The 27,725-nt window shown below is 39.6% G+C and overlaps 1 protein-coding gene across 10 annotated transcripts in view; it reads left to right on the plus strand.

Annotated features, from left to right (window-relative positions):
- Positions 1 to 27,725, plus strand: part of rbfox1 (RNA binding fox-1 homolog 1) — a 257,018-nt gene that overhangs the window by 129,089 nt on the left and 100,204 nt on the right. For 4 of the 10 annotated variants that reach the window (XM_084399703.1, XM_084399694.1, XM_084399708.1 and 1 more), the window contains exon 1: positions 4,374 to 4,889. The exons of the other annotated variants lie outside the window; for them this stretch is intronic. In XM_084399703.1, coding sequence (XP_084255829.1) covers positions 4,791 to 4,889 — 99 coding nt within the window. In that variant the 5' untranslated portion in view covers positions 4,374 to 4,790. Of the gene's footprint in view, positions 1 to 4,373; positions 4,890 to 27,725 lie in introns of those variants that run through there. 10 annotated transcript variants of the gene reach the window in all.

Raw genomic sequence — 27,725 nt, forward strand, 5'->3', positions numbered from 1 at the left:
ACACAATAACAGTTATTACATCGAGCTCACTTCTTCTGTCAGTTACTGAAGCTATAAAATGTCAGTGAAATTCTATCTAAACCGTAAAAGCTTGAAATAACTGTGAACTGTTTTCCAGCTCGGGGTATGATTAAATTTTCTTCTCACCTTAAATGTTTTCTTCCTTATTCTGGGGTGGTTTCTATTGTTGTTGTGCTGTTATATAAAAGCACAGATTGTGAGAAACGTTTAACAGCGGTAATATTGTACGTTTGGGTCCATCTAGAAGTAGAACAGGGCCAAATATTTGTTGGTCTAAAATGTACTTTCTATCCAAAACTATTTGCTTACTTTTCAGAATTGTTCATGGTCTTATTGTGCACGTTAATCTAAAGAAAAGACGACAAAACAAAAAAAACTCATAAATTTCATCAAAAATGTATTAACTTTTCGTCGCCTCTGCTGATGTAACCAAGGCCGTGCAGGTGGGGAAAATAATATTCGCCAATAAATCCCTCACTTTCCTTTCACTTTCAACAAATCCCAATGGATATTGTGAAGTCCCGCCTTGAATTTGTTTCAGCTGGTTTCACTCTCGAAATATTTCTTAAAGTCCCTGTAAAGTCAAAATTAAGTATGTGTTCTGAGTTTGTCATACCACCGAAAAATGTGTTATTAGCCACCCAGCCCAATTTCAATGATTAAAAAAGCCGCCAAGTAAATAAAATAAGCTATCAAAATCTCGAAAAAATGAGCAGTAGTCTCAGCTCTCAAACGCTGGGGGCGTGTCCGCTGGCTGCGCTGAAACCACGCCCACTCGCGGGAAATATGACTCGCGCACAGCTCGTGCATGTCGGCGCGACGGGAGGATGAAGGCCGAAGCGGACAGCGGGAGATAGTCGGTTCGGCCCCATTCACCAGTAACAGCGGATTATCAGTGAATTCCAGTTGTCTCCAACGAAAGTAAACTATCCTGATCTCTACAGAGGCGGGTGTGGTGGTGATCATCAGCTCTCCATCAAGGTAACGTTAGCTCTTCACAAGATAAATCCACCTCCTCTTGATATGATAATTTTTCGGAAATTTAAATAAGGACACCAATCTGTTTTCTAAGTGATTGCATCCAGGGAATACGCATTTACATGACGAAGGCATAGCCAGAGCCGTGGGCATAGTAGCTAGCAAACTGTAGGCTGTCTGATAGTAACTCGCGATTGAGCGATAGGCTTAGTGACTCCGTGCGTCATCAAGTAGGGGCCCAATCAAGCTCAGGGGGTCGCAGTGCGTCATCGAGCCCCCGTTTTAGCCCCGCCCAAAAAATCCGGCTCACAGCAAGGGTGAAAAACTGTTAAACGGTCTAACTCCACAATTTAGTACTTCACAGTTCTCAGTCTTTGTAACATGTTTTAGCAATACATTTCTAGCACTTATAATGTGTTTAGAATTTTTTTGTAGAATTGCCTTTACAGGGACTTTAAAGTTATAGTTCACCCAAAAAATTTACATTTTGTCGTCATTTTTTAACCCTTATGTCATTCCAAACCTGTATGACTTTGTTCTGTTGATTCTTTTTTTTATGCAATAAAATTAAATCAGCTCCAATGTCATTTTGGACCCCACTGGCATTTATTGCATTAACAAAATACCTTGTTTCGTGTTACTTGGCAGTTTAAAAAGCCATACGGGAACATGACAAGTAAATAATGACAGAATTTTCATTTTTTCAATTTCTTTGCAGACATCGTAAATCCATTTGATTTTTAAATGCCAATATCTGATGTACAAATATGTAGTAAATCATTATCCTGAAATCTTAACCAGTTTTTCAGCATGGCAAACATCAGAGCTTTCACTCATTATTAATAGAATCGTGCTATTCCTAATTCTTTGGATGAATTTGACATTAGGTGTTCTCGCAGTGCAAAAGGAAAAAGCACACAAGCTTTAGAAACCTTGTTGCTTCCCTCCACCCTCTCTCCTCCTCCTCTTTCTGCCCATCACAGACAGACCAATAACACAATGTACACAAGAAATCTGAGAGAGAGCCATCACTGACAAACAAAGAGATAAGCGAGGTTTCTCTCTCTCAATATGCAGTCCCTGCTTATTTATTCAGTAAAGGCGAAGACAACAGACGCACTGCAAAGGGCAGCCATGCCTCATCACATGTCAAAGGCACAGTGACATGCAGCAAAATAAACACTACTATCTGCGATGAAACGCTGGCCGAATGCTCTTTTCTTTATTTCTTTCTCTTTTTTTTTTTTTTTGGGAAGATGCACTGGTTGACGGTCCAGTTATTATTTTGTACTCTGTAGCATCAAGAGAGGAAAAAGCTTGGAGAAAAAAAAAGAAAAAAAACGGGGGAATGCAGGAGGAAAGGCTGAGAAGACGTCTATGGGTGGGGAGGGGGAAGAAATAGTCTTGCCTTCAGGCTATGAGTGGGGTGGAGAAGAGAAAGAGTAAAATGGAGCAAAGCAGTCTGCTGCCCTCTCCATAATACATGTCTGCCGGCTCCTCAGAAGCCCGTTTTAATTACGGCCCCTCATGCAACATAGAAAAACATTGATTTTTATGACTCTGCTCTGTTAAAGTAACAAGGATATGAAATCTTGCTATGGATTTGCGAGTCACCTTAGGTTGAAACGTGGTGCAAAGAGGGAGGGAAAAGATTAAAGAGAAAGAACATGAATAATTCAACTTATTTTTCCCCCTACTGTATATCTTTGCACTTTCTGCTTAGACCTTGGTCATCCTGTCGGTTGAATATCAGTTGTATTTAACATTTAACAGCTGTTAATGAATTTACAATATAGACCTTGCTGTTGATAGGGAGATAAGGCCAAAGTGATGTTAAAAGGAGCGTGTTGAACAATAAATTCAAACATTTGTGTGTGGTTTAATTAATTATTTAGTGCCTAACATTTGGCCTAGTGCACACAAATGTTCTTTTATGATTTAGATAAGCAGATACTTGTCCTTATATGTCGCTGTCTCAGTGTGCTGAACCCTTTTTGTCCTCTATCCTTTTCACTAGTGTTCAGTGATATGGCTCATCCAAATGCTGCTTTTTTTTTTTCTCATTTCATTATATTTTAACAGGCCTTTCAGTCATTTGGTAGAGCACATTTTGAGGATGTACCTCTTTTTGTGAGTGCTGTATGTTATGCACAGAAATCATTAGCTATCACTGCAGTTTACAAAAATACGGTTTTCACCATCAGCATTGTTTCAGGATACAAGCAGTGAAAATCAATCATAACGTGGGATTGTGTTTGTGATTTTTTTTTTTTTCAAAGGCAAGCATATTTTTTGATGCAATAGTTTCAGAGGGCTTCTGGATCAACTACATAGTAAAATAGCACAATATTTGTAGGAAAACATAAACCAAATGGTCCTTAGGTTCAGATGGTTCTGCATTGATATCAGTTAAATGTTTTATCTATTTATTTTAATTTTGAAACATAAAATCTTACATAACATGTTTTGTCTATAGCAAATTTTCAGATTTTTTCTTTATAACAATCACATACTACTGGTGTGTGATTACTGTGTTTACGGTGTTTTGACAGAACCTGTGGTTACCATGGTAATTTTTTGAGTTAAAGCACATATTGAAACGTTTATGTTTCACAGAAATTGTCTCGGTTTTTTTATAATGTGCTTTTATACATATATATTTTGGTATTGTTAGGTGAGCACCACTACAGGTTTCTCCACATACACATTTCCCAGGTTTAAAAATTCACTTTATGTAATTGGTTTAATTTTATCCATCATTTAATTAATGCTGAATGATACATTTATTTTGATCCTTAATGTACATTTCAACTGTTAGAGGCTCATAATAATAATGATCAAAATAAACAGTTGGGTCTATTTTTTTAAATAATAATAAATAAATATTGTAATAATTGTCTAATCGAACCAAAAAGTGCTAAATAAATATATTGTTATATATATATTTTTTTTTTCTAGGTATAGCCTACCTATTTTTTGTAAAAAAAATTATAATAATTAGTCTTAGAAAACCAAATGAGCACTAAGTCCAACCCTCATCCATTGATATCACAGTCAAATGTTTTATTTTGTAAAAGTGGAATGGTAAATTGTGTTATAAGTGATTATAAATTCAGTAAAGGTATTAGGTTGGACAGGTCTTCCTTAAAGCACAAAGCATTACAGGCTGATAGAAAATGATTTTAATGGAACACAAATGTGATGGCAGATTGTTTACGTGGATGAGAGGTTCATTTCTGTGCGCACGCTTTATGTGGCGCCATAATAATAAATTATGAGGACAATTCAGTTTCACGCAAGAGAAAAAATGGAGAGATTCCCCCACCCCCGTTAAAAATGAATGTGTGATTTAGGATTGGCCCCCGCCCCGCATCTCTTCGCCTAGGAGATTCAGATGCTGCTCAATGAAACAGACGGTGCGCCCGGACTCTTCTGACAGCGAATGGAAAAACAGATCTGCTTCAACTTCACTACGTCCAGTCACCAACTCTCGTACCTCTTGCCCGTGATTAAGTTCATTTACAAAAGCGAGAAACGTGCCGAATAGACTTTCGTGTGAACTACAAGGGTTTTACTGAAATCATAAGGGACAAGAACAGACGCGCGCTGTGTTTTCGCTCTCCACCGGGACCCTCGTGCTCGCACATTCGCTTGTAGCCGGTTATTCTGCCGCGTTTGCGCACACTCCGTGGCTGCTCCAAGGCTTCATAACCGCAGCCGATCTTGCTAAAGCAGTCCTAACGAACCCGTGAAACTCGGCGGACAGGACAGGACGAGCGGACGAAAACACGATGCAGCATCCTTTGACGGGCGGAACGTGCGTCGCCCTGCCGAATGTGGACATGTGTCCGCAGCTCTCCTGTGCCTTGACTTTCATGTACTTACAGCAGGTGAGTGAGCACGCGCACGCGCGCGCCGACGTTCCTCTCCGAACACCGCGGAATACAGTGCAAATATGCGAAACATGTTTGTGGCAAGCCGTCTTAACAAGTATTCATTTGAACGAATGCATTTGCACGTTACTAGTATCTATTTTTTTGTTATTACTAAGTAGGCTAACTATTCATTTGATGCGTGCACTTCTATTCAATTAAGAATTCTTCGCAAGGCACTAGCCTGCTTCCTTTGCTGTAGTTACTATCCCAAATTACTATTCAAGTAGTAGGCCTATATGTTGCAGACACTGGTATTTATTAGACACTATTTCAATTGTTACTAGCGAGTTTTAATTGAACTTTAAAGTAGCTATTTTGACTAGTCATTATGACAAGTGAAAAAGCAGCTGTAACTATTGAGGATATTTTACTATGAATTGTTAGTCATAACGATTGGGATGGTTTCTCACTAGTAACTATGAAAGACTAGTGGAGAACTGGAATTCATACTAGCCACTAGAGAGAGCCTGTTATAGAATCTATTGACTTTTCAGTTGGGAACTTGGTCAACTGAAAAAGTTACCAGTTACGACTGGATCACTACTAAAAATAACTAAATAAGTAGTAACATAAATACTAGATGTTAAGGGGGCTTGCCACAAACGGCATGTGGGTGTGCGCCCAAGTGTAAGTGGAACACATATGAAAGTGGACAGTGTGGTAAGAGAGGGATTTTGTCTACTAGTGTAACTGTGTTGGTCATGCATCTTTTGAGAATCATCAATCAATTTAAATAAATAATCTGCCATGTCATCCGATTTGTATCAGCCTTATATAGTAGTCTATATATAACCAAGCATCCTGTATTTTAAAAGAGTGCAAGCTGATTTTTCACTTCTCGGGTTGAGGTGAAACACTTCATGTGGTTTTACTGTGTGATAAACAATTCTGCTGACTCTTATGACTTTGCTACATGATATCCTCATGTGCTCAGCATATTGTGTGTGCATGTCTGTTTAATGCCTTTTGTTATACATGTACAATCCTCTTTATTTTTTTATATGATTACACTTATTAGATCATATTTAAATCTCTTTTATGATTAACTTGGTTCATGCTGCAAAAAAAACAAACAAAAAAAAAAAACAGATTTTTAATTTAGAGTCATTAATGTGCTAGACTACACCCTTGGGCATCTTTTTATCCCCTGATTATCTGATACACTTGATTGTCATTAGTGCCTTTTCCAAACAGTGAATCAGCTCCTAGAGTGATGACAATTCAAGGGGATTTATCAAATCAAAAGTTAATCTATGGAATCGATCAGTCATCAGATCCTATATGCCATTGCATGTCTCTCTCCAAACTCGGCGTGACTGAGATCAGTGATCTCATTTAACTTTCATCTGTCGCACAGAGCCACCATTAACCTTCAGTGACACCTCTAACCTTTGTCTTATCCAATAGAAATTGCATTCCATGTCAGTTTAATTGCAAATACATCTGAGTGATAGATATATTTTTTTTCTAACAAAGAGACAGCTTTATTTCTCTAATCAAGGCAGAGTATGTCAGTCATTCATTTGTATGGGAGAATAAATGCTATTTTAACTGTATGATACCTCGTTGCAAGTGTAAATTTCTATCTTCTTATTATTAATTGTCGATTTGAATATTTTCTTGCCATTATCAAAGTTGTTATGGATTTTAGTTTGTTTTTTTTAGCTGGGATGTGTGTTCTAAGGTCATCATGACATAGAGGTTGATTGATTACTTGATCTTTATTTTTCTGATTCTCAAATATTTATGTGCCTGCACAAGCATTTCTGTTTTTGAGTGTGTGTGTGTGCGCACACATTCATGTGTGTTGAGTGAACTGGGAATCTGGGTCTTTGAGACTATTTATAGCTGAGATGCAAGACATTTTGAATGCATCTCACTACAGCTGGGGTCTCATTCAAGACTAGGCACAGACAACACGACTATGTTTTTTTTTTTTTTCTCGATTTGATTTCTTTACATGTGGGTCACGTGTACCTAGCATGCGGAACAATGTTGTCTAGGAATAACTCGCGTTTGATTGTGCATCAGCAGGGCCTCTTAGTTCGAGTGCTTAAGGAATGTTTGCATCCATTGGTAGAATTATTTTCATCTGTGCAAACTAATTACTTCAATAAAACAGGAGCGTCTCTTAGCGACAGATTCATGTCAAACAGAGACGTTTAATTATTTGCCTCTATTTAAAGTCACAGCAGTCAGTGCATATATAGCATATGTTATCCCTATGTAAATGTGTGATTTTCCAAGCACATTTTACCAGTGCTATTTGTTTGCGTTCACCCTCAGGACTAGGGCGTTTTGTACAGTGCTTGTGTCAGTAGCGGGGCAGGTTTAAGCAGCTGCCAGTTAGACCTCACCTGACCCTTAAAGCCGGGGGCGTCCTGCACCCGCTCCTATCTCCCTCCTGCCGCAGGACCCCGGACTGACCTGGTGTGGGAGGTGTGGGAGGTGTGGTCGCCTGGTCTTCGCAGCTAAAATCAATCCGGCCCAAAGTCACATGGCTATTGCTTTCTTTCAGCAGACCTTTTACAGCCCCCATCTCACTCCTCTCTCGCTCTTTCTCTCTCTCTCTGCTGCTCCCATCTGTGCTGACTATGCGTAACTGCTCCTCTCTCTTTCCTTCCCATTACATCTGCTCAGTGCTGTTCATTTATTTAAGTACCTAGCGCACCCATATACCATCACGCCTCCTGGACACTTCTGCTTTTCACTGTTTCTTTCTCAAAAGGCTCATGCATCACATCACAAACACACACACACACACATTAATTTAATTCATTTTTTAGAACTGTTGGAGAGTTGAGATTCTATACTAAACACTATAAATAAATCATTTAAATGATATACTAAATTAAAATATAAACTATTTAAAACTAAATTAATTATAATGATTATGCATATTTATCCAGCTTTTATAAACTTAGACTACATGGAATGTTTGTACTTTTAAATTCATTATATATTATATAGTTCAACAAACAGAACACCTTTTACGGAACCTTTTTCATATTTATGAAAAACTGTAACCTAAAATCGTTGTTTTTATTTTAGGTCAATGTATGTGTCAGCTACCTATTAAAAAGCAAGGCTTGCGTCAATTTAAAAAGTGCTTCTTTATTTCTTTAATGGGTCTTTTGGCTTCAGCATTTGTTATTTATTTATTTATTTATTTTCAATCTCATCAAAAGAGTAGTGTTCAGATTTCATTTAAATTCAGATTCAGATCAAATTACGGTAAATTTCATTGTCATTTTTTTTAATAATGTTGGAAATGCACTTTTTTCTTCTTCTTCAGGTTAGAATGACACTTAAAGTGATTGATAATGAATTTCAAAAGTATTTAAAGTGTCAAAAACAAGGAGATGATTAAGAGCTCAAGTCTGAGAGTGAACCTGTCCTGTCATTGTGCTGGGGAAGGTTTCTGAAAGGGCAAATATGCAGAGAACGATATATGCATGTTCAAACAAAGGTTAACATTTAATCTTTCATTTGAAAACCACCTCCGCTGTAAAGGTTTTTTTTTTTGTTTTTTGTATGTTTTGTTTTCAGGGCTAATCTCTGATCTCTTAAATCAAGACAACCAGAAAGTTTAATTTGTATTGTTGCGTGGCATTGAAATCTATATCCTTGGCTCTTTGTTTAGCGCTTCATTTATTCCATCCCTTTCCCATCTCGCAGCCCTCAGCGAGTCGCTGAAATGAGAGATTGGTCATGTCATCAAGTCCTGATGAGTTTTCAAACCCTTCAGTAAGCATTGACAGGCAGGTAAAGGCCAGTGCTATTGCGTTTGTCATGGGCCATGACTCTAAATGATCACATCCTTTTGTCTGCTCTGTTTGCATGCTCTTAGTGGAAGTTGGTTATTGCTTGAATGCAAACAAGAGGGTAGTGAATGTCCTAGGTCATGTGTGCGTGTTGTGCACCGGTGCATGGCCCTCTGGGAGAGAGAGATAGAGCGAAAGGAAGAATGAGGTGGGAGATTGCTGAGGGATGACAGAGAGAAAGAGAGAGAGAGAGGCAACGCGTGTATGGAAATGGGGGCGGAGACCATCTGCCGGGCCTTGCTGGGCACATGTGTTCCTGTTTGTGTGTTTGTGTGTAGAAGAGTGATTAGTCTCTCACATTCATAATAATGTCTGTTTGCTTTTGCAGCTGTTGCACAATTTACCAATCCTGTCCATACCCCCCCTTTTTTTTGTGTCTCAGCGTTGCATAGGCACCCTCTGTTCTCTGTGAGTATTTTACAGTTCAGTTGAAGCATCTTTATAATGGCAGTGGAAGGCCGTGTGTGATAGTGTTTTCAGTAGGATGCCGTAATACGTGCATTTGTCATGCCATTGTTCTGTGGTCAGCCCTCATCCCTGTTGACTGCTATTAACAAAATACCAGATCTGTTTCGGTATTTAGCAGTTTTAAGGGTGAAGTTATCAAATAAATTGTAATGTGCATTAATGCAAAAATATGCCGTTACTCTAAAGAAATAGCCAATCAATGTGCAATCGACCTATTTGTATTTAATTATGGAAAACTTTGGCCTTTGCATCAAGGTTGTAACCATGTCTTGAACATCAGGTCGGACAAAACAAAAAAGGAATTAAAGAAATAATGAAATAAAGTCGCTCACATTCAATGACAAATTAAATATAATTAAGTGTTATATTGGCTGTTTTCAATTCAAAACGGAATTTAACAAAACTCGAATAGTTTGCATTACTGGATATTACTTTCATTTCTGTCATAAAATATTTTTAGCTACTTACATCTTACCTCACACTCTTTCACTGTGTAAAACTAAACAATCACGTTGAAATTTGCGTTTGGTTTTCTGTGAGCAGCAAAGCCTGCCGCCTTTGATTTGATTGGCCATCTCAGACATTTTGAGTGCTGTTTTAATCACTGAAGCAGACCATTCTAAAAAATGTACTTTTAAGACTTTTTGTCATCCTAATATAAAACAGAGTGGTGCACAATGGAGTGCAGTAGAGCAGCATCAAGAATATATAATACTGGGGTGGGACAATTTGACCATATTTGATTATAAGGTGCCATCTCTGTCAATGTCTGTGGTGTTCACGGCCCTGTTTCACACAGTTTTTTTTTTTTGCTGTTGCAGTATCTCATGTCATGAGTGCCTCATTTTTACGATGCCTTGTCAAGTAGTTCAGTTGTGCCTTGAGGCTGCTGATGTCTGTAGTAGCAGCTGGGACTGCAGACTCACAAAACTGTTATGATTTTTAGTTAATATCAATAAATGAACATGTTACATTGACAGCTCATTTTTTATTATTACTATATATCATTTTGATTTTTAAATAAAAGAAAAGTAAAATTGACATTTAATTCTAAGATAGCATGGAACTTCTATGGCTCATGAATATTAATACCTTAACTTGACCGGACAGTCTAGGAAGACTTCTGTACTTTGCAATCTAATCTTTAACAAATGAGCTCAGTATTCGTCATATAGTGATGTCATTATCCTCCCAATCTGCTGTATGTAGTCACCTCAAAAGTGGTGTGTCTACGTTTCGAAGCGGCATCTACATTCTCGTGTGCTGACAAACAATAACGTCTAAACCTGCATATAAGACTGAAGACAGAGAGCAAGACGGAAAGATGCGATAGACTGATTAAAGCGAGGCAGGAAAGCGTCGAGAACAGAAGCAGACGGAGAAAAGATTGAGCCGAAGCCTCATAATGCGCTCGTGTTCGTGTTTGTCTTCTGGCTGCCTGAAAGTAATTATCCAGCTGCTGAGCGGCCAGGCTCGAGCGATGTTTTATGAGCTTCTGTGTTTAACACATCCAAATGAACAAATGTCAGCTCCTGTCGTGCTGGTTAACTCTGTCCAGCAGGGCCTTCACTCAGCTGTGACAGGCCTTGCTTAATGTGAGCACTCCCTGCTTATGGTCAGTCAGAAGAGGCAGCGAGACCGGAGCCCGATACGGGGAGGAGGTGGAGTTGGCATGTTGAGGGCTTGCTGTAGATTATTACGGCCACTGTAATTGCTCTGAAATGGAACTGCATCCCAGCCAGCAGGCAGCTCATTAGAAACAAACCCCAACATATCAAGTGAACCTCAGGGAGCTGTGGAGAAAAAAAAAAGAAAAGGAAAAAAGGCAAAGAAAAGCAAGGCAAAAACCTGCATCACCAGCCTCCACATCTACCGCTGTGTCTATTCAGCTCCTAAAAGAGTTGTTCAATTATTCGGATCGGCGGGAAAAACTGGGACAGGTTTTTTTTTTTTTTTTTTTGTGCGGGGAAAGAGAGGGGGAGAGGCTGAGTCTCATTAATGTTAATCAATATTTAATCAGATGCACGAATGTGGCGCAAATAACAATATCAGGAAAACTCAGTGTTTTGCGCTATTCGTATCGTACTTTCCGTTGGAAAAGGGAAGCTGGTTGGTGTTAATTGTGTCCCGGAGAGAGTCTCCCGAGGAACGCTGCCAGCGCAGGGTTCTCGTCTCACTCACTCACGTCTGATTGACTGGAGCCGCGGGCTTGCGTCGGGCTCCTCCCTGGCTAAAGGCGTGAATACGGCCTGTTCTGCTCACGAGATAATTAGACAGAGAGCGATCTTTCCACTGCAGTGCCTGCCCAAACTCAAACACGCTGTACCGGCCTCCAGCTGAGCAAGATCTTTGAGTTTTGATCTCGGTTGCTTCTTGAATTTGCTGATCTCACAAACGTACAAGGGGGTGATAAATTAGTTAGTCAGGCTGCGATTTCTAATGAGGACACATCATAAAATGCAGTGCCACACTCCACTTCCAGCCACAGAGGAGAAGTGGCCGATATTGTCATTGCGCTTTTGTTATAAATTTACTGTGGAATCTTTCTTCCGGCGTTCTCGCTCTTCCTTTTCTCCACTTATCTTATTATTTCCTACTATTTGTCCCTTTAGTGCTTTCTGACTTGATTTGTTCCGCGAGCAACCCTGAGCAGTGCAGAAAGCTGAGCGTTTTGACATATATTGGAGGTTATAAAAGACTGAAGGATGGGTGAAGATATCCAGGCACGGCTTGCCGATGATTCGTCATATGTACAGTATGAGCACGTGGCCCTTTAAGGCAAGTCGGTTCACACGGCAACCATCTTGGTAATGTCCCCCAGCAGCTATTTTGTTTGTTGGTAATAGAGTGCTGCAGGGATGACGTATTTTCATAGGCCAAAACCCAGAAAAGAGTTTGCATTTTAGCACTTCCAGTTCCATCATTCTGAAGTTAAAGGGTTTTTTGGTTAAATGCCTGAAATAAAGTCTGTGGTCAACACAAGCTTAAGATATTTTCACATTTTATTCTCCCTTTGGGAATTATTATTATGTATTTTTTTTTTGTTGAAAAATCTGTTGATAACAAGGGACTACAGAGGTTGTCGGGGACATTAAACGTCATCCCACAGAAAGGGAAAACTCATCTACTCACTAGTTCACATTCAAAGCCTCAATGTGCTTAGCACCGTGCTCTTGCAAACTGTTCTAAATCAAACTTTCAGGAGAAATGTGTTCATTTCAATGTGTAATTTTAAATAAATACTAATAAGAGTTTCCGGAAGCTTAGTAATGGTGACGAAAAGGCACATGCCCGTGTAGTTTGTTTTTAGTCTACATTCAGCTTTTTAATTCTTGCAATTGTATTTAGGCTTCAAAATTCATAACAGTTGTTTTCATTTGTGAAGATTGTCATGATGAATGAAACATGTAAGAATCATAAACTTTTGTAGCTCACAGAGATCCTGTTCTGCAATTTTACAAGCCAATAGAAAATATCCTATTGGGATTTTGTTGAGTGAATTTGAGTGATGCTAACTTCTGGGTTGGCCAACAAAACAGTTAGAGGCCCCCATGAAACGATATAAAAAAGTAAAAAATTAAACTAAAACTGATAGTAGGTGGTGGCAAATCATTGTCTTAACGAGTGAGTCATTCAATCATTCAGTCAAACTATCCCTTAAAGCAGGGCTATGCAGTTTCGGGAATTTCTTCGCTGTATTCTCGCTTTTTGCTCGCAGGTTTCTCTCTAGAGCTCCCCCTACAGCTTCGGAATAGATATTTGACAACACTGTCGAAAAACTCGTTGGCGACTCTCAGATACCTGAGGCTATAGATCAACGACATCAAAGCAGATGGGACATTCTTTAAAACGTCTTCTTCATTCGGGTTCGAACAGCGTGAGGGAGCGCAATAATGACAGAATTTTAGCAGATTTTTTTGCCGTAAAGCAATTGTTTACATCGCGAGACCTGATATCACGCGATATCCCGCCGGCCCAAAGTTGCAAGGGTGGTTTTTCGGCTCACAGGCGCTTTGGGGGGTGCGAGACGACCACCATTCAACCCGAAAAAAGTCATATAACTATTCCAATGACTCCGAAGCTGTTCGGTTAAGGTAAAAAAGTTACTTAGTTCACCTTTAAAAATGCGGACTCATTCAGTTGCTCTGAGACGCGCAGTGGCTCTACTGTGAATTTGTTGCAAAAACAGGCAAGGTTCCAAGTCTAAAATGAAAGTCACCTAACATTAACTTCTTGCTTTTTGAACTGTTGTATAAAATCAATTGGCTTTAACATTTGCAATTGTGCTGATATTTGGGGAAACAGCTAACTATATCCTGTTATAGATATTAAAACCAAGCACTCATACAGGGACATTTTTGCCCTATACATCTTGATTTTTGGGTGGCATTTTCCCCCCAAGCCCCCATTAACTTTAGTGATGGCTGGGGGCAGGGCTCTTTTTCGAGCGGAAGCGGACAGATGTCTGATGCAAGGCCCGTTTCAAGTGAAACGAGTGAAACATAGCAAAAGCCGCTACCGATTGGCATACAAGTGCGGCTCTTGTGTATTTTAATGGGGAAATATTGAGGTGTTGTTTATAGTTAATTTAAATCATATATTAACTATTAACTATATTTTTCAGGCTGGACCTGCTAATGTGCATGCATTTTGTAGAATTTCTTTCTTATGAATCTGTCTTACACTTATGCTGTCTCTGTTGCAACTGGGTAATATAGAGCCTTATTCTTGTTTGGATTTTTTCATAAACCCTGGTCATGTGATACATCCATAGCCCGTAATGTGCTTTATTTGAGGTGACGGGAACGAGTGCAGAAGTTAATGTATATGAAATAGATGGGGAGGAAAAGATAGTGTGTGGATATTAGTAATTTGAGCGAGGAGGTTGTAACATGGCAGCTTGGATTAATTAATGCCCTGCTTGAGGGGAGGGAGAAGTCAGAAAGGCAAGCATGGGCAAAACCATTTTTGAGTCCTCTGCACCTTTCTGCATCTGTAATATGAAGAATGGCAGTTGATTTTTCTTCTTTCTTTTTTTTTTCTTCATATATGTGATATTTAACTATAGCAGTTTGTAAACAATCTTGCAATACACAATATTAGACCTTTTCTGTCCATCAAATTGATGAGTCGTGTTTGCCACTGCTTTATTAGCAAGTCTGTCTTTTCAATTAAATTATATTTTGTTGTCCCCTCAGAGTTTTTGTCTTTTCAGTGTTTGTTTAAGAACTATCAATTCATATTCATATGCAAACATTAGTATTCTGTTTAAGCTGCCCCAGAATGCACTGTGCATCTTGTTTATCCAAGAGCAAGATGAATGTGCTGAGAGGAAAAACACTTCAAAGTCATTGATATTGGTGCATTATTTTGACATCATTATGTGACAGTTTTGTCTGAAACATTATGCCATTATCTATTGATATAATATTTATTATATATTTTTATTACAAAGCTAGATTTTATAAATATGAATATATAAAATTACATTTTATATATTTTTTTGTATTTATATATAAAAATATATGTTTTTAAATGTATTTTATATGTAAATATAAAATATCTAATGGCATTTTATCAGATAAAATATATTTCATAGTTCATATATTGGTTCTGCTCTGTGACAGTCTATGGCCAGTGACAACTTAAAGCCATCACAAGCATTTGAACAGTGCTGACAGTTGTGTCGTCAATCAAATGGCGTTCATGGCAGACATTTCACCAGGTGTCCATGGCAACTCATTTCCCTGTCTGGTATGGGATGAGCGGCCCGGCTTTAGGCAGTGGACAGGTTCATCCTCCACAGGGTCCACCCACAGAGACGCAGATCAATATCTGCAGACAGCGCCGCAACAATAGAGAGGCCTTATCACAGGCCCCAGCAAGGGCCCTCAATTGGCTCCTCCATTTTGAACTTTCAGGCCTTTGATATTCAAAAACAGCACACTGAATAATTGAAGAATCGCCGTCATTACAAGACTTTAAGCTTTTCCCCCTCGAGTACAGGAAGTGCCAGCCCAGGCACGGTGCGGGTTACAATTGTTAGACTAATTCTACCTAAAATGACAGAAAATCTAGTACTAAGTCTACCCCATTAAAAGGCAGAAAAATACAATTAGGTTCTTTTTCTGGAGATCTGGTGGTGACCTAATTATTTTGTTTTGCATCTTGGTGTTGCACAACAGTAAACCCACTCAAAGAGAGGGAAGGAAAGAGCATAGGAAAAAAAATCTGTGTGCACGCTCCCTCTATTCAACCTCATTATGTCTACTGGCATTTTAACTCCTTTTGATGATTAAGTGAGAAGAGAGGCATCGGGCTACATGTTGTCTCCTCACTTCTGACACCACCTCTCTGCACTCTGCTTTCCTCTTTGTTTCTTTACAAAATGTGCTTTGCTGGAGACGGAGAGGGTGCTTTAATGTCGGATTCCCAAACGCACTAAATCCTTTATTTTATCTGGGTCAAAACCGCCTCAAGAGCCTCATCAAAGGCCGAAAGGCTACAGAGGTGCTGCCTGAGACAAAGCCGGGGTGGAAGGCTTTAAATAATTTTGCCTTCCCTTGTATTTTTTTCCCTCGCTCTGCCTGAAATAGCTGCTGCGGTGTTCACTATTTTGTTATTTGGGTGCGCCTCTGGACATCATCTCCTTCTTTCCTTTCATCCTTCTTTTTTCCTCTCTCCATGTAGTTGTGTAAGGCCAGCTAAATGAGGACAGTAGAGTCCGTCTCCGGCTGTCGTGCTGAGAAACGCGGGGAGATCTAAAGAAACGGCCACTGCAGGAATCCTTGTCGCACTAGTCGAGCTTAACGGAGGGGCCAGGTGCGGCCCAGATGATGCCAGGGGCCCCGTGACCGTGAAGGGAACAGGGTTGTGTGCCGTTCAGAATTGAATAGAGAATGCCTTTAAATTCCAATTAAATGGCTAAATTGGAATTGAGTTAGCAAATAGGATACAGAATTCAAATTTGAATGCAAGGAAGTTGAATTAGAGTTAATTAAATGAAGTAATTTTCTGTCATTTTTTACAACAAAAAAAAACAGCTTTTGTTAATGATGAATGGATGGATAAGGTCATAATAAATAGTAGGTGGATAGATGTCCACCTCGGAAGAACACTACATTTCCTACTTTTTTTTTCTTCTTTTTTTTAAGTTCTTTTCCTGTCATTCTCATTCATCTTCCTGTAGGGTGTGGCCAATTCAATTCAATTAACACTCACAAATTGAAAGGGACCCAGTTCATTACACAACCCTGGAGGAGAATACAAGGTGACACTTCAGAAAAAAAGGTAAATGTTTGTGTCCAGGTCGCAGAGGCGCGTGAGTAAGGTATGACGCATGACTGTGTCCACAAGATGTAGCGCTACACAACGACAGCTGTGCCATTGTCTCTTCTGTTTGCACATGAGCCAGTGCAGTATAGGATTATATATGCAGGACTACCAAGGGGACAGAAAATAATAGCCAGATATGAAAGGATGAGTCCCTCATGGATAACAACAGCAGCTGGACAGTAGGCCAACCGCAACCTGGAAACAAACATGCATTTGATAAGTAGCCATGTTGACTTTTCTAGAGGATATACCAGTGGGCGGCTTGGTAAATGTTTTGTGGGAGGCCATAATTCTGGGCTTTTCTCTGTATGTCTCCACAAAGAACCACAGACCTTTTTTTAATTGTGTCATGCTGAAGGTTTTCTGGCAAAATACGAGCTCACGAATAAGCAGCTGTAGAGATAAAGAAGCTTTTTGTACATTGAGAGGTTCACTGCCTCTATCTCAGTTACGTAATTTCCTCAAGGACGTCGTTGTGGCTCTCCAGCCAAGACCGCAGCCTGGACCGTTCTTGCTGCTGTTCTCCCCGCTCCCTCCTGCAGCCATTGGTCTGATCACTCCTGTAAACACTCTGCTACTGTAAATTGATCCCAGCGTGGGCTTATCAGAGGTAGCTAGCCTGCAGGTCCGTGACTCGGAAAAGCAGAAAACCGTATTAACATTTAACACATTCTCCCTATACGACGGCAGATAGCAACAGCATGTCAAAACCCATCTTCCTGACATCATTGTGGTGAGGCCGGGGCAATGATCTGAGAATTGTTCACTAACACGGGAGCCTCCGTCTCTTGAAATGTTTTGTGAGAGGGGTGGAGGTGGTGTTAGGGGAGAAAAAAACATGTTGTTGCACATGAAATGTCAAGAAAAGGTAACGGCAATGAGGGCTGGTTAGGAAAAATGTGGCCGAGGAGAAACAGGTGCGGGACACGGTAGGTGTCTAAAGCCCTGGATCACAATGCAGCATGTGCTACGTAATTCACTATTCATTGGCTAACGGCTAGTGTTCCTGCCTGAAAGCAAAAGGAAAACCTACAAACATACAAGAGCACTGCGGTCCCATAGATGCACTAATTTCCTATGAAAATAATGAACGCCTGCTATACAGTATGTGTAGAGAATTAAATTTAGATGAGAACCCAGTTAGGAAAGAGGTCATTACTGTTACATTTCCTTGTTTATCTATTTAGTGATACAGTGTAGGAGAATACAGCTTCTCTCCTCGGGTTAGGTCATTTAACAAAGCCTATTGCGTTTATCATTGGAAAAAATAATTATCTGGTATTTACCCTCATGAAATTACCTACTCGGGCAGAAGAGAAGAGGAGTGCAGCGTTTGAGTTGAGAGCATGAGGCTGAGAGAAACTGAGACAAACTGAATACCTTTAAATGCTGGATCTGATAATGGTAAACAAATTGATTTTGGCTCAGTGGGTAGTCATAGGAAACTTATCTGATGTGCAAAATCCAGGCGTGAGTCTTAATTCGACTCGCCTCTTCACGACGAACAAAGCGTCTTGACGAGGGAGCCATCCGTTTCACCTCCATCAAAGTGTGGGATACGTTATGACGTTTGCTCGAATAAGATTCATGACGACCTTGGGAGCGATTACCATCGGCTCGTATGCATGCGGAGAGCGAGTTTTAAAAGTTGATATTCCACCTCGAATTTGCATGATGAATACTGGGTCATTAATATCACATTTGATGAAGTGCCAGATTTAGTCGGGGAGACCTTTTAAAGATGCCAAAATGCAACCCATGAGAATCTCTTGTGGTTGGGGCTAAAAGGGCCGGAGGTGCTGCATACAGTACCAAGGCTGTAAATTATTTGCATCCCCATAATGCGACACCGCACCTTCACCTCCATCGCCTGTTGTCCCTCGGGCCACACAGTTTGTGTGTGTGAGTAAGATTATAGGCTCTTAAAGTATCAGACCAGCTGTCATGAAGGGAGGATTCATGACTGTGAGATAGGCTTATGGATTGCTGTTACAAATCTATGATTATGAGTTATTAGATTATTTGTTTACTTGGCCTTTTCAAGGGGATTCATACAGCTAGTAATATACTACAAGCAAATCTCTTCTGAGGGCTCTGAACAACCATATAGAACAAATAGATTTTTGAGTCTAAACTTGAATTGACCACACCCTACAGTAAGTTGAATTGGAATTAGAATTTTTAATTTATTAAATCAGTCAGTCTGTGTATCTACATATCTCTGTCTGTAGTTTTATCGTTAAATCTGTCTATGATTCACTCTGTAGATTTATCAGCCTATAAACCAATGTTCAATTGTTTGAATTGTACCTCTTTTTAATTCTACTACTTTAGTTTCACATTCTAATTGCAATTCTACGTCCTGTTGGCTGCCTCACTTCAAGAAATGTAATTGAAATTTAAAAGGCATAATCAATAATTCAATTCTGAATGACTTGAACCCTACCATGAAGCTAGTCACTCTCACTTGTACACAATAGATTTGCAAAAGCCCACTCATGAAAAACTTTGTCATTCACGAAGAAGAGGGGTCACAAATACTTTAAGTATTAGGACAAAAATGACACATTGAGATATTCTGCCAGCTAGCTGTAGAATTTTCCTTGAAACACTTATGAAATATGTCAGAGATTTTCTAAATATTCGATGTTTTTATGACAACAGAATGCAGCCGTCTTCCCAGAGTGTGGCGGCCCTTTTTAATGGTCATTGTTTGGTTGTGTAAGGAGCGGGCTGTTCTCTGTGCACTTGATTCATTAGTTAGTCTCTGGAGTGGGCTGATGGCAGGCAGGGGTGCTCCTCTGTCACCCTAATGGAATGGAAATTCACTTACATGCACAGACGGCTGCCGTGTCTGCGCACAGACATGTGAAGGCGCCAAAGGGAGGTTTTCAGCCTCCCCTGATCTGATTTGCTTTGATTGGAAATGCTTGAAGACACGCACCATTGTGTGCACCTCTTGTTTACAAGTGCACAAAGATGCATGAGCTTGAACATACGCTGCATTACAACTTTGAAACATTTATGTACGCTCTAAGTGTTTGGGTAGTTCTGTGGTAGTCCAATCTGATGACCTCAGCAGGAAATCAAATGGTGGAAGAGGTGAGAAGACATATTTATACCTCTCGGTATCATTCTGCTAATTTTGAAAGGCCAGTACAGTGTTCTAGGTGTTGTATGTATGCAGTTTAGCGGATGCACTGATATTGGCCGACATTTTTCAAAACCTGATGAGCTGCCTACGTATATAACTTTTAATGTCATAAACTTGCTTATTCTTTTGGCGAAATTCAAAAACTAAAAAGCATAGCTTTGTGCCTCTTTGTGGTGCTACAATGCAAATTATATTAACAAAAACATGCTATTATTGGCCGATACTGATTTTATAGTTTTAGTGGAAACACCTTACAGTAAGGTTTAATTTGTTAACATTAGTTCATTCTTTTTGTATCATGAATGAACAATAATCAACTTTTTTTTTTTCAGGTTAGTGGTAATTTATAAATAATATTGCTAATTTTTAATTCATGTTCATTCATAATGCATTCATATTGTTCAACTTCAATCCCACAAGTTTAATTCCATCCATTTTGGCGTTTAAAGCTTGAAGGGTTTATAGTACAACTTTTTTTGCAGAGACAGTTTCTTTAAATGCTCACAAAAATGTTGTTGGTGCCAAGATCTTTGCCCATTATTCTGTGGTTATACTAATTACACGTCTCACAATGGAAGCCCTTTCGGTGCTCTGAAAGTGTAACTGGGTGGAATCATTGCCATATTTGTGTCCTCACCAGAGCCTCATTCTGTCAGAGGTGCTCCCACACATTTAGACATGCAACAGCAGGATGAATTTCTCAGGCAAAAAGGCCTGATGCAGGGAATCAAGTAGCAGCCAGCCACCAATGATGTGTGCATCTGTAGTTGCTCCATTAGCTGGTTTGATAACAGAGAGAGAGGTGTTGAACTGGCTCACTCATAGAGGAAAGCATCATCAAAGACTACTGCAGATCCTCTCGTCTGTTTTGTGAATTAAACATGCTGACTCGCTGGTAGAAAACTGCTTTTGATTTGTCTGCCATGGAACTTATGTTAATTTACCTGTTTGAAAGCATAATTTCATATTGTAATGTGCTTTGATAAGTGAGCAGAAGTCTTTCTTTTTTTCCTTTACAAAAACGTACATTGGTCCTACGGTGCATTGAAAACATTCTATTAATAAGCTTCTTAATCCATTTTCTATGACTGTCTTGCTCAACACAAGCTGCAACCTCCCCAAAGGCGTCTGATCTCAAATGTGAAGGCATGTTGGGAGACGGGCAGTATGCCTGCTAATTAGTGGAGACTCTCATCCTTTGAACCCTTACAATATGCCACATGTCTAACCTCTGCCTTACAGTTAACAGTCAAATGTCTCTTGGGTAAATTATTCTGTATTTGCTATTTGCATTTTTTGGTTCGGGGCTTGATTTGCCATGCCACAATCACTGCATGTTACTGTTTCTCCCTCTCAAGAAACAAGCACACACTACAGTTCAGCCACAAGTGAATTAAAAAAAAAAAAAAGATATCTGCTGGCAAAACTGTAAACAAGATTACTTTTATTTCGCCAACATTTTTATTATTGCAGGAGTTCAGGGATTGAAATGAACATGAAAAACAAATTACTAATGGTCAGGAGCTCTTGCCAGGAAAGTTAGGATCACTTGATGAGGGAAAAATAGGGGGAAAGTCTTGCGTGTCATTTTTAAATGCCCCATGAATGGCGCCATGTGAGAGCCACATTTTGAATCTCGAGGTGATGCTGAATCCATGCTCGGGTAGCTGATGGCATCACAACACAATCGACTGAACCGCCATTGATTTCTGCATTTTTACCCCCTCCCCCCTCGGCTCAGACTAAAACACATGAATCAAGTCAGGGCATTACAGTAGGAAGACAATCTGAAAGCTTCCTGTCATCTCACAAAGTCTTTTCTCTTTCCCCCGCAAGGCCTCTTTCATTTCGCCGTTCACCCCCTTCCCTTCTTTATTTCACGTCATAACGTTGGAGCTGCTCCCCAACAAGCGACTCAGCACTGCTGCACTTAGAGCAATAATTGGAATTTTTATGGTTGAGAAAGCAAACACTTTTAATACAGGCAAAAGCCCTCATGCAGTCCATGTGGAAGACAGTGGGAAATCAAAAAGATGGATCACCCTAATCTGTGTATTGACATCTCTCATGGCTGAACAAATGGTGCAGTTGAGCTATATTCGCCTGTATTGATCCCCAGGCTGCTTAACATTCATGCCCTTGCTCCTGGAGGTTGACCACAGGGCAGAAGATTTGCACTCCAGTCCAGCCTTTCCAGGCCCACCAGTACCCCCACCTCACCCTGAGCTGACTCGTCTCAGCCTCATCTCATACACGCCAAGTAACTTATCAGGCAATCGGAATCCATATTTTACACATGCGTTTTTCTGAAAGGGTGTAGACTTTGGATAGTAAATCCATTAAAGTTGCTAATACTGTTTGAAAAATTCAAGGGTTATGTAAATGTAAGCAGTTTTGAAAATGGCAGCTTTGAAGTGGCATACTTGCCAAAAAGAATCTGTCTTTTTAATTGTTAAAGCATAGTGAATATGTAACACATTAAATCAATATTTTAATCCTATGTATCATCTTACATGGTAATATGAGTAACAATGAGTGAGTCATGGAGATGTACAAGATAGATGGGCCTGTCTGGATGAACGGTATATTTGAACCATATCGGTTATTGGCCTATATTAATTTATTATATTAGATACATTTAAATAATAATAACAAAAAATCTATGATATTGTATTTCATTGCTCCTGCAAACTATTGGCCAATTATTGGCTACTGGCTATAAAATTATAATAATTTGGCTTATCGGTATCTTCCAGGAATGTTACATCAATGCATCCCTATATCGTAAACATATATAGTGACATACTACAGCATTGACGCCTGAGCGCTTGATTTGTTTTGTTCTTGTGGTCTCTTGTAAGGTCTCATAGGCAATTACTAATGACCATCTATCCTGCTGATGGGACAAAATGCAAATGCACTTTCCGGAGCTTTTAATGGCTGCCAACATGAGCTCCCCCACCTCACCCCACCCCTTATTATGCCTCCCTGCTTAGCAGGGTGGATGTAGAGCTGGAAATCAAGCCATGAGCTATTTAGTAGTAAATGAAATGGCAGGGAGCCCATGTGATTGGATGGGTAATAGATCTTCTCAGTCAATGCAATGATCAGTACAGGATCCCGTTCGGTTTTTGACGGCGAGTCAAACCAGATCAATTTGAGTGTATTTGTTTACCCAATCACACGGCGGATTAACTCTCTCAATGTCTAAGTGTGCATTCATTCCGTCTCTACGTTATAGGTGATGAGTGTGCCGAAAAAACAACCTTTTTTCTTGAATCGAAGAGATTGGTTAACACTCTGTGCCTTTTCCGGTCTTATACAGGCACGTGGTCATGTGTGGTACAGTGTCAGGGCTGTTTGATCTGCATTTGGCACACCGCTGCACAGAGTTCTGCTCATCTGAGAAGTGGGTCATACAGCATACACCACATTAATCAGGCTCCTGTTGTTGTTGACCTGAATGAGAAAATGCTTGGATCACCAAAAAGATGACTGATTGTTACAGATCTGGCCGATCCTAATGAGTCTTTATAATCTCTGCTCTGTTTATGTCATGACTGTATATTTCACCAATATGACCTTATTCGCTTCCCTCCTGAGGTTTCATTCTCCATTTATTTTGTATTTTTTCTTGGAAACCAGCGTATTGCTAACAAAGATTTTGAGGCACTCAGGGTTTTTGTGGCTTTGTTTTATGCTAGTGTGGGGTCAAACCGGGGTTCAGGCTGCTCCACAAGCTACTGTCCAATAAATAATTATAGCCAAATGGCACCTAGCATGCTATGTTAATAGAGGCTGAAATTGCTTTTGAAGGTCCTCATAAGTCCCCCTTATAGATTAAGTGCCTGCATTGGAAAAATAACAGCACCCAGAAGAAAATGGGTGAAGGTAATCAGGTTTAATGGACTCAGAAGCTCAGTGAGAATTAAATAACCATTGATTTGTTGGAATGTTCCGGTTATTACCAAACGCCACTACACACACATCAGTGAGGCTGATGATATTGATGTTGGGGCCTTTTTTATTTGGTCTTTATTGTATTAACCCCCCGTGAACTTGATTGTTCTCCGAGTTGGCTCTTCAATTTATCAGTCCTGCAGATTAGAGGTGGGCAGCTCCTTTAACCTTTGCTAAATTTAAAGAAAAGCTTCCAGTGGTAAATAAGAATTATGGTAATGTCAAATTGGCAATAGCTCCCATCCCCCGCTCAAAGTGTAAGCACATATTTATAGTAGCTAGCGCCGCATATCTTATGGAGGTCATCAAGAAGATCTTTATTTATTAAGTCGCCGTGAAGGCTGTGACCATGAAATGGTTCCTGCTGGAAGAAATTCCTGCATTGAGATTATAGATCTAGAACACATATACACTCCTTATGAACCCATTATCTCAACCGCTGGGACTTCATATGGGTAGTAATATCAACAAAACCTGATCCTTTTAATCCATTTTAAACCCAGAATCTCGCAGCATATTGAGGAGACATCAAAACCCAGCACTGGTGTGCCAGTGAAACAAACGCCTGAACGCTTATCCTCCGTATGCAAGAGCTAAAGGCTTAGCCTGACAGAACAATCACCTAAAGCAACAATGGAGAAACATCCTGAAATGTTTTAACACTTTTATGTTGGATATAATTTATATGCTTTGCTTTTTTTGTGTGTGTGTTCAAATGAAACTCACAAACCCTCTGAAGTGAGTCGCTGTATTGTGAGTGTTTATTGTGCTTTTACCTCAGTAATGACCTATATTTAGATTTTACAAGCTTGTTATTCTGATTTAGACTGCTGGGTTTTAAAAGCCAACAGCAAGTACTGTGAATCTAGCCAATATGTTAATTTAAAGCAGATGATTTGTACATGTCTAAAAGCCATGTCTAAGTGCATCTTTTTTTTTTTCTTTTTTTTTTTGTAGGCATGGCTCTGTCGTAGCTTCGCAAGAAGACTTGCTGTTTTATCAAATTACTCAATGTGAGACTTGATCACTTGGACAAATGTAGTGGCTGAATCACATCATGGTAGTGATCTCACTGAGCTTTAGTTTAAAAAGAAATCTCCACCATTGCTTTATTCTCTAAAGTCCATGACTCTTTCCCTCAACAAAAAATTATCAAACTCCGGAATGAAACATGCTTTAATCTCAGGCTACAGCCCGAGCCAGCTATATGCCACAAGCTATATTTAGCTTTCCAGAGGTTGTCTCCGTGCCGTGATGGAAAATTATCTCTTACCATAAGTAAATGAGCAATGTTGTGCTTTGATATTACATCAGTGCTGTGATATTTCTCCTGCCAGTGAACCCTGGGATGAACATGAGGATGGAGAGTCAGGAACTAGGGAACTATACTGAAGTGTGACCAGAGAAGTTTCCTTTGAGTGAGTGCGAGTGTCCGTCTTATGTTGAAACCCTCAGATGGATGATGAGGCTCAGAGCTCTGAGATGACACATCTCATAATGTGGACAAGACCGCTTTCATCTACTGCTGCTGAATCTGAAGGACCCAAGTGCTTTGCGGTGCTAAAATGAATGTGCCGGTTAGCCCAGCAGAAACCGCATTTGCTGTCGATAAGGCTATGCTAATGAGTACTGCAAGGAGTTGGGTGGTGGTCAGCAAGGTAGTTATCGTTATAAAAAAAAAAAACTGCTGAAAACTAAAACGAAAGTGAACAGTGAAAATTAACATATGTTCTACATTTTTGTAAAAATTCAATTGATATACAGTATATATTTACTCTATGAAAACAAATAATAGTAATTTCCAAAAATAATAATAATAAAGGATTTTATATTTGAATTAAATAATAAAAAAATTATTAAACCAAATTTCACATAAAATAAATAAAACATTTTTATAAATTTGTATGTAAATTGTTTCACTTTTTTTGATTTGCAAGTCATTTCTTTCACTACTAGTTTTAAAGGGGTCATAGACTGAGAATTCAAATGTTCCTTGATCCTTTTACAGTTAAGAGTTCGTTATACTATAAAAAGACCCTGTAAGTTTCAAAACTCAAAACTTTCTTGTTATTCCAAAAACTGCTTTTATTGAAACCAAGGCCAGCAAACGACAGAATCTACAAAGTGGAGACTTGTGACGTCACAGGGCAGCTTTGGCCCAGCCCACTGGAGCGTTAGTGAACAGTGACATGAGAACGAGAAAAGATCGATACCGGATCAATACCATTACCTTCCAAACGATCCTAATGCTAGGATAGTGGGTTATTTTTCCCAACAATGCGAATGTCTCAGCAGTGCATTTGTTTGTATTCGGTGTATTTCACTGTGGATTATTTGGTCAATTTCAGCGCAGGCTTTGCGAACAGACTTTTACGATATCTGCCAGCAACGCCACAAACATGTAGTCATGTTTATTCTAATGCCTGATCTGTGATCAGTGATTTCTGATGTAATTATTCAAGTTCAGACAGATTATCTCTCAAAATATCGTTCAATACTGTTTGCATCAGTAAATCAAGCCAGTGACTAAACAATCAACTTCACGTCATTTCTCTTAGTAGGATGAAAATAATCTGTAAACTGTAATTAAATTAAATAAAGAAAGCGATCAAAGAACGCTCCCTTTCCAATTGCCCAAGCTGTCAATCAAACAGCGCAAGTTTATCTGGACACTTGCCAAAACTCGTTGAAATCAATCATCACAAAATCATGACGCTGTTACAATGTACAGTACAACGAAGCTCTTACTGTATTTACATCGTGTTTGCATTGTTATTTGGTGAAAGCCAGAGGTGTAAAGTCCAGGTTCAGAAAGTAAAAGTCCCCCTCAGTAGCTATTGTTCCAATCACCTGGATTTGCTAATTAGCACCGTTTTTCAGCCAGGATATAGAACTAATTAGTGAAATCAGCTGGCTGAGTTCATGGGTGGAAAAAATATATGGCAGGACTTTTACTTTCTGACCCCTGTACAAGCATTCGTGAGAGTGCCCGAAATTGGGTTGCAATGTTAAGATATTTTCATACGTGATCAATGCTCATCACTGCAATGTTTCATGTGATGGGAATAGATCATTATGATCAATACTTTTCACAATTCCTTAATCTCGATAGCTTTAATAGTAAAAACGTAGTAAAAGTTTTAGAGAGATTTCCACATGTAATACTAGCTATTTCATATGCGAACATGTCAGCCAATCACAGCGGTAGGCGTTTACACTGAAGTCTCACACAGACACGCCCCTTCAAACTGAGTATTCAAATACTCAGAGGTTAAAATCAGGCTTGGAAAAATGCCTTTTATTTATAAATTAAGACAATTTTTGATGTTAAAATCATACTAACATTATAAGGTCACCCCAGGAAACATAAAATAATAAAAATAATCCAGTCTATGACCCCTTTAAATAATAATAATAACCTTGCTGACATCCGCCCAACTCCTAACCAATGTGGTTTCTATAAGGCTATGTGACATGTTCATTCAAATAAAATAAAAAAGTATAAACATAAAGAAAGCATTTGTATAAACATAAGAACATTTTAATTTAGATAAAGTACAAAAATAAATAAATAAATAGTGAAATATTCAAAGCTATAATAACCCTTGTTCTTGTGCATGTAGATGCATTTGTAGTTGTGTTTGTCATTATACAGACTCTTTGCTCCGTGTAGTTGACTCAGATTTGTAAAGCAGGACCTGTGGTCAGGCCAGAGTTTGGCCACAGAGAGTAGGAGCAGGCGGTCAGGCAGTGTCAGGGAGGGAAGGGTGGGGGTGGGGGGTAGTGGGGGCGGATGGGGACATGAGCCCGGCAGGTCGGCACAGATGATGGGTCCAGATGGAGAGGTACTGGGCAGTGCCAGGGGCGGAGGAACCACGAGGAGGGACCACTGCTCCACAGGCAGCACAGGGCCGCTCTTTCCGTTCACGCCAGCTTGCACATTACCAGGCCCTTTGCTCTGAACTCAATTCGGCACCCGTAACGCACATGGTCTGTACCAGATCTTTGAAGGACGCACAGCTAAGGACACACTCGAAATGATGAAGGGTT

This window comes from Rutilus rutilus, assembly GCF_951802725.1.
Source record: "Rutilus rutilus genome assembly, chromosome: 1".
Taxonomy (NCBI): Eukaryota; Metazoa; Chordata; class Actinopteri; order Cypriniformes; family Leuciscidae; genus Rutilus; species Rutilus rutilus.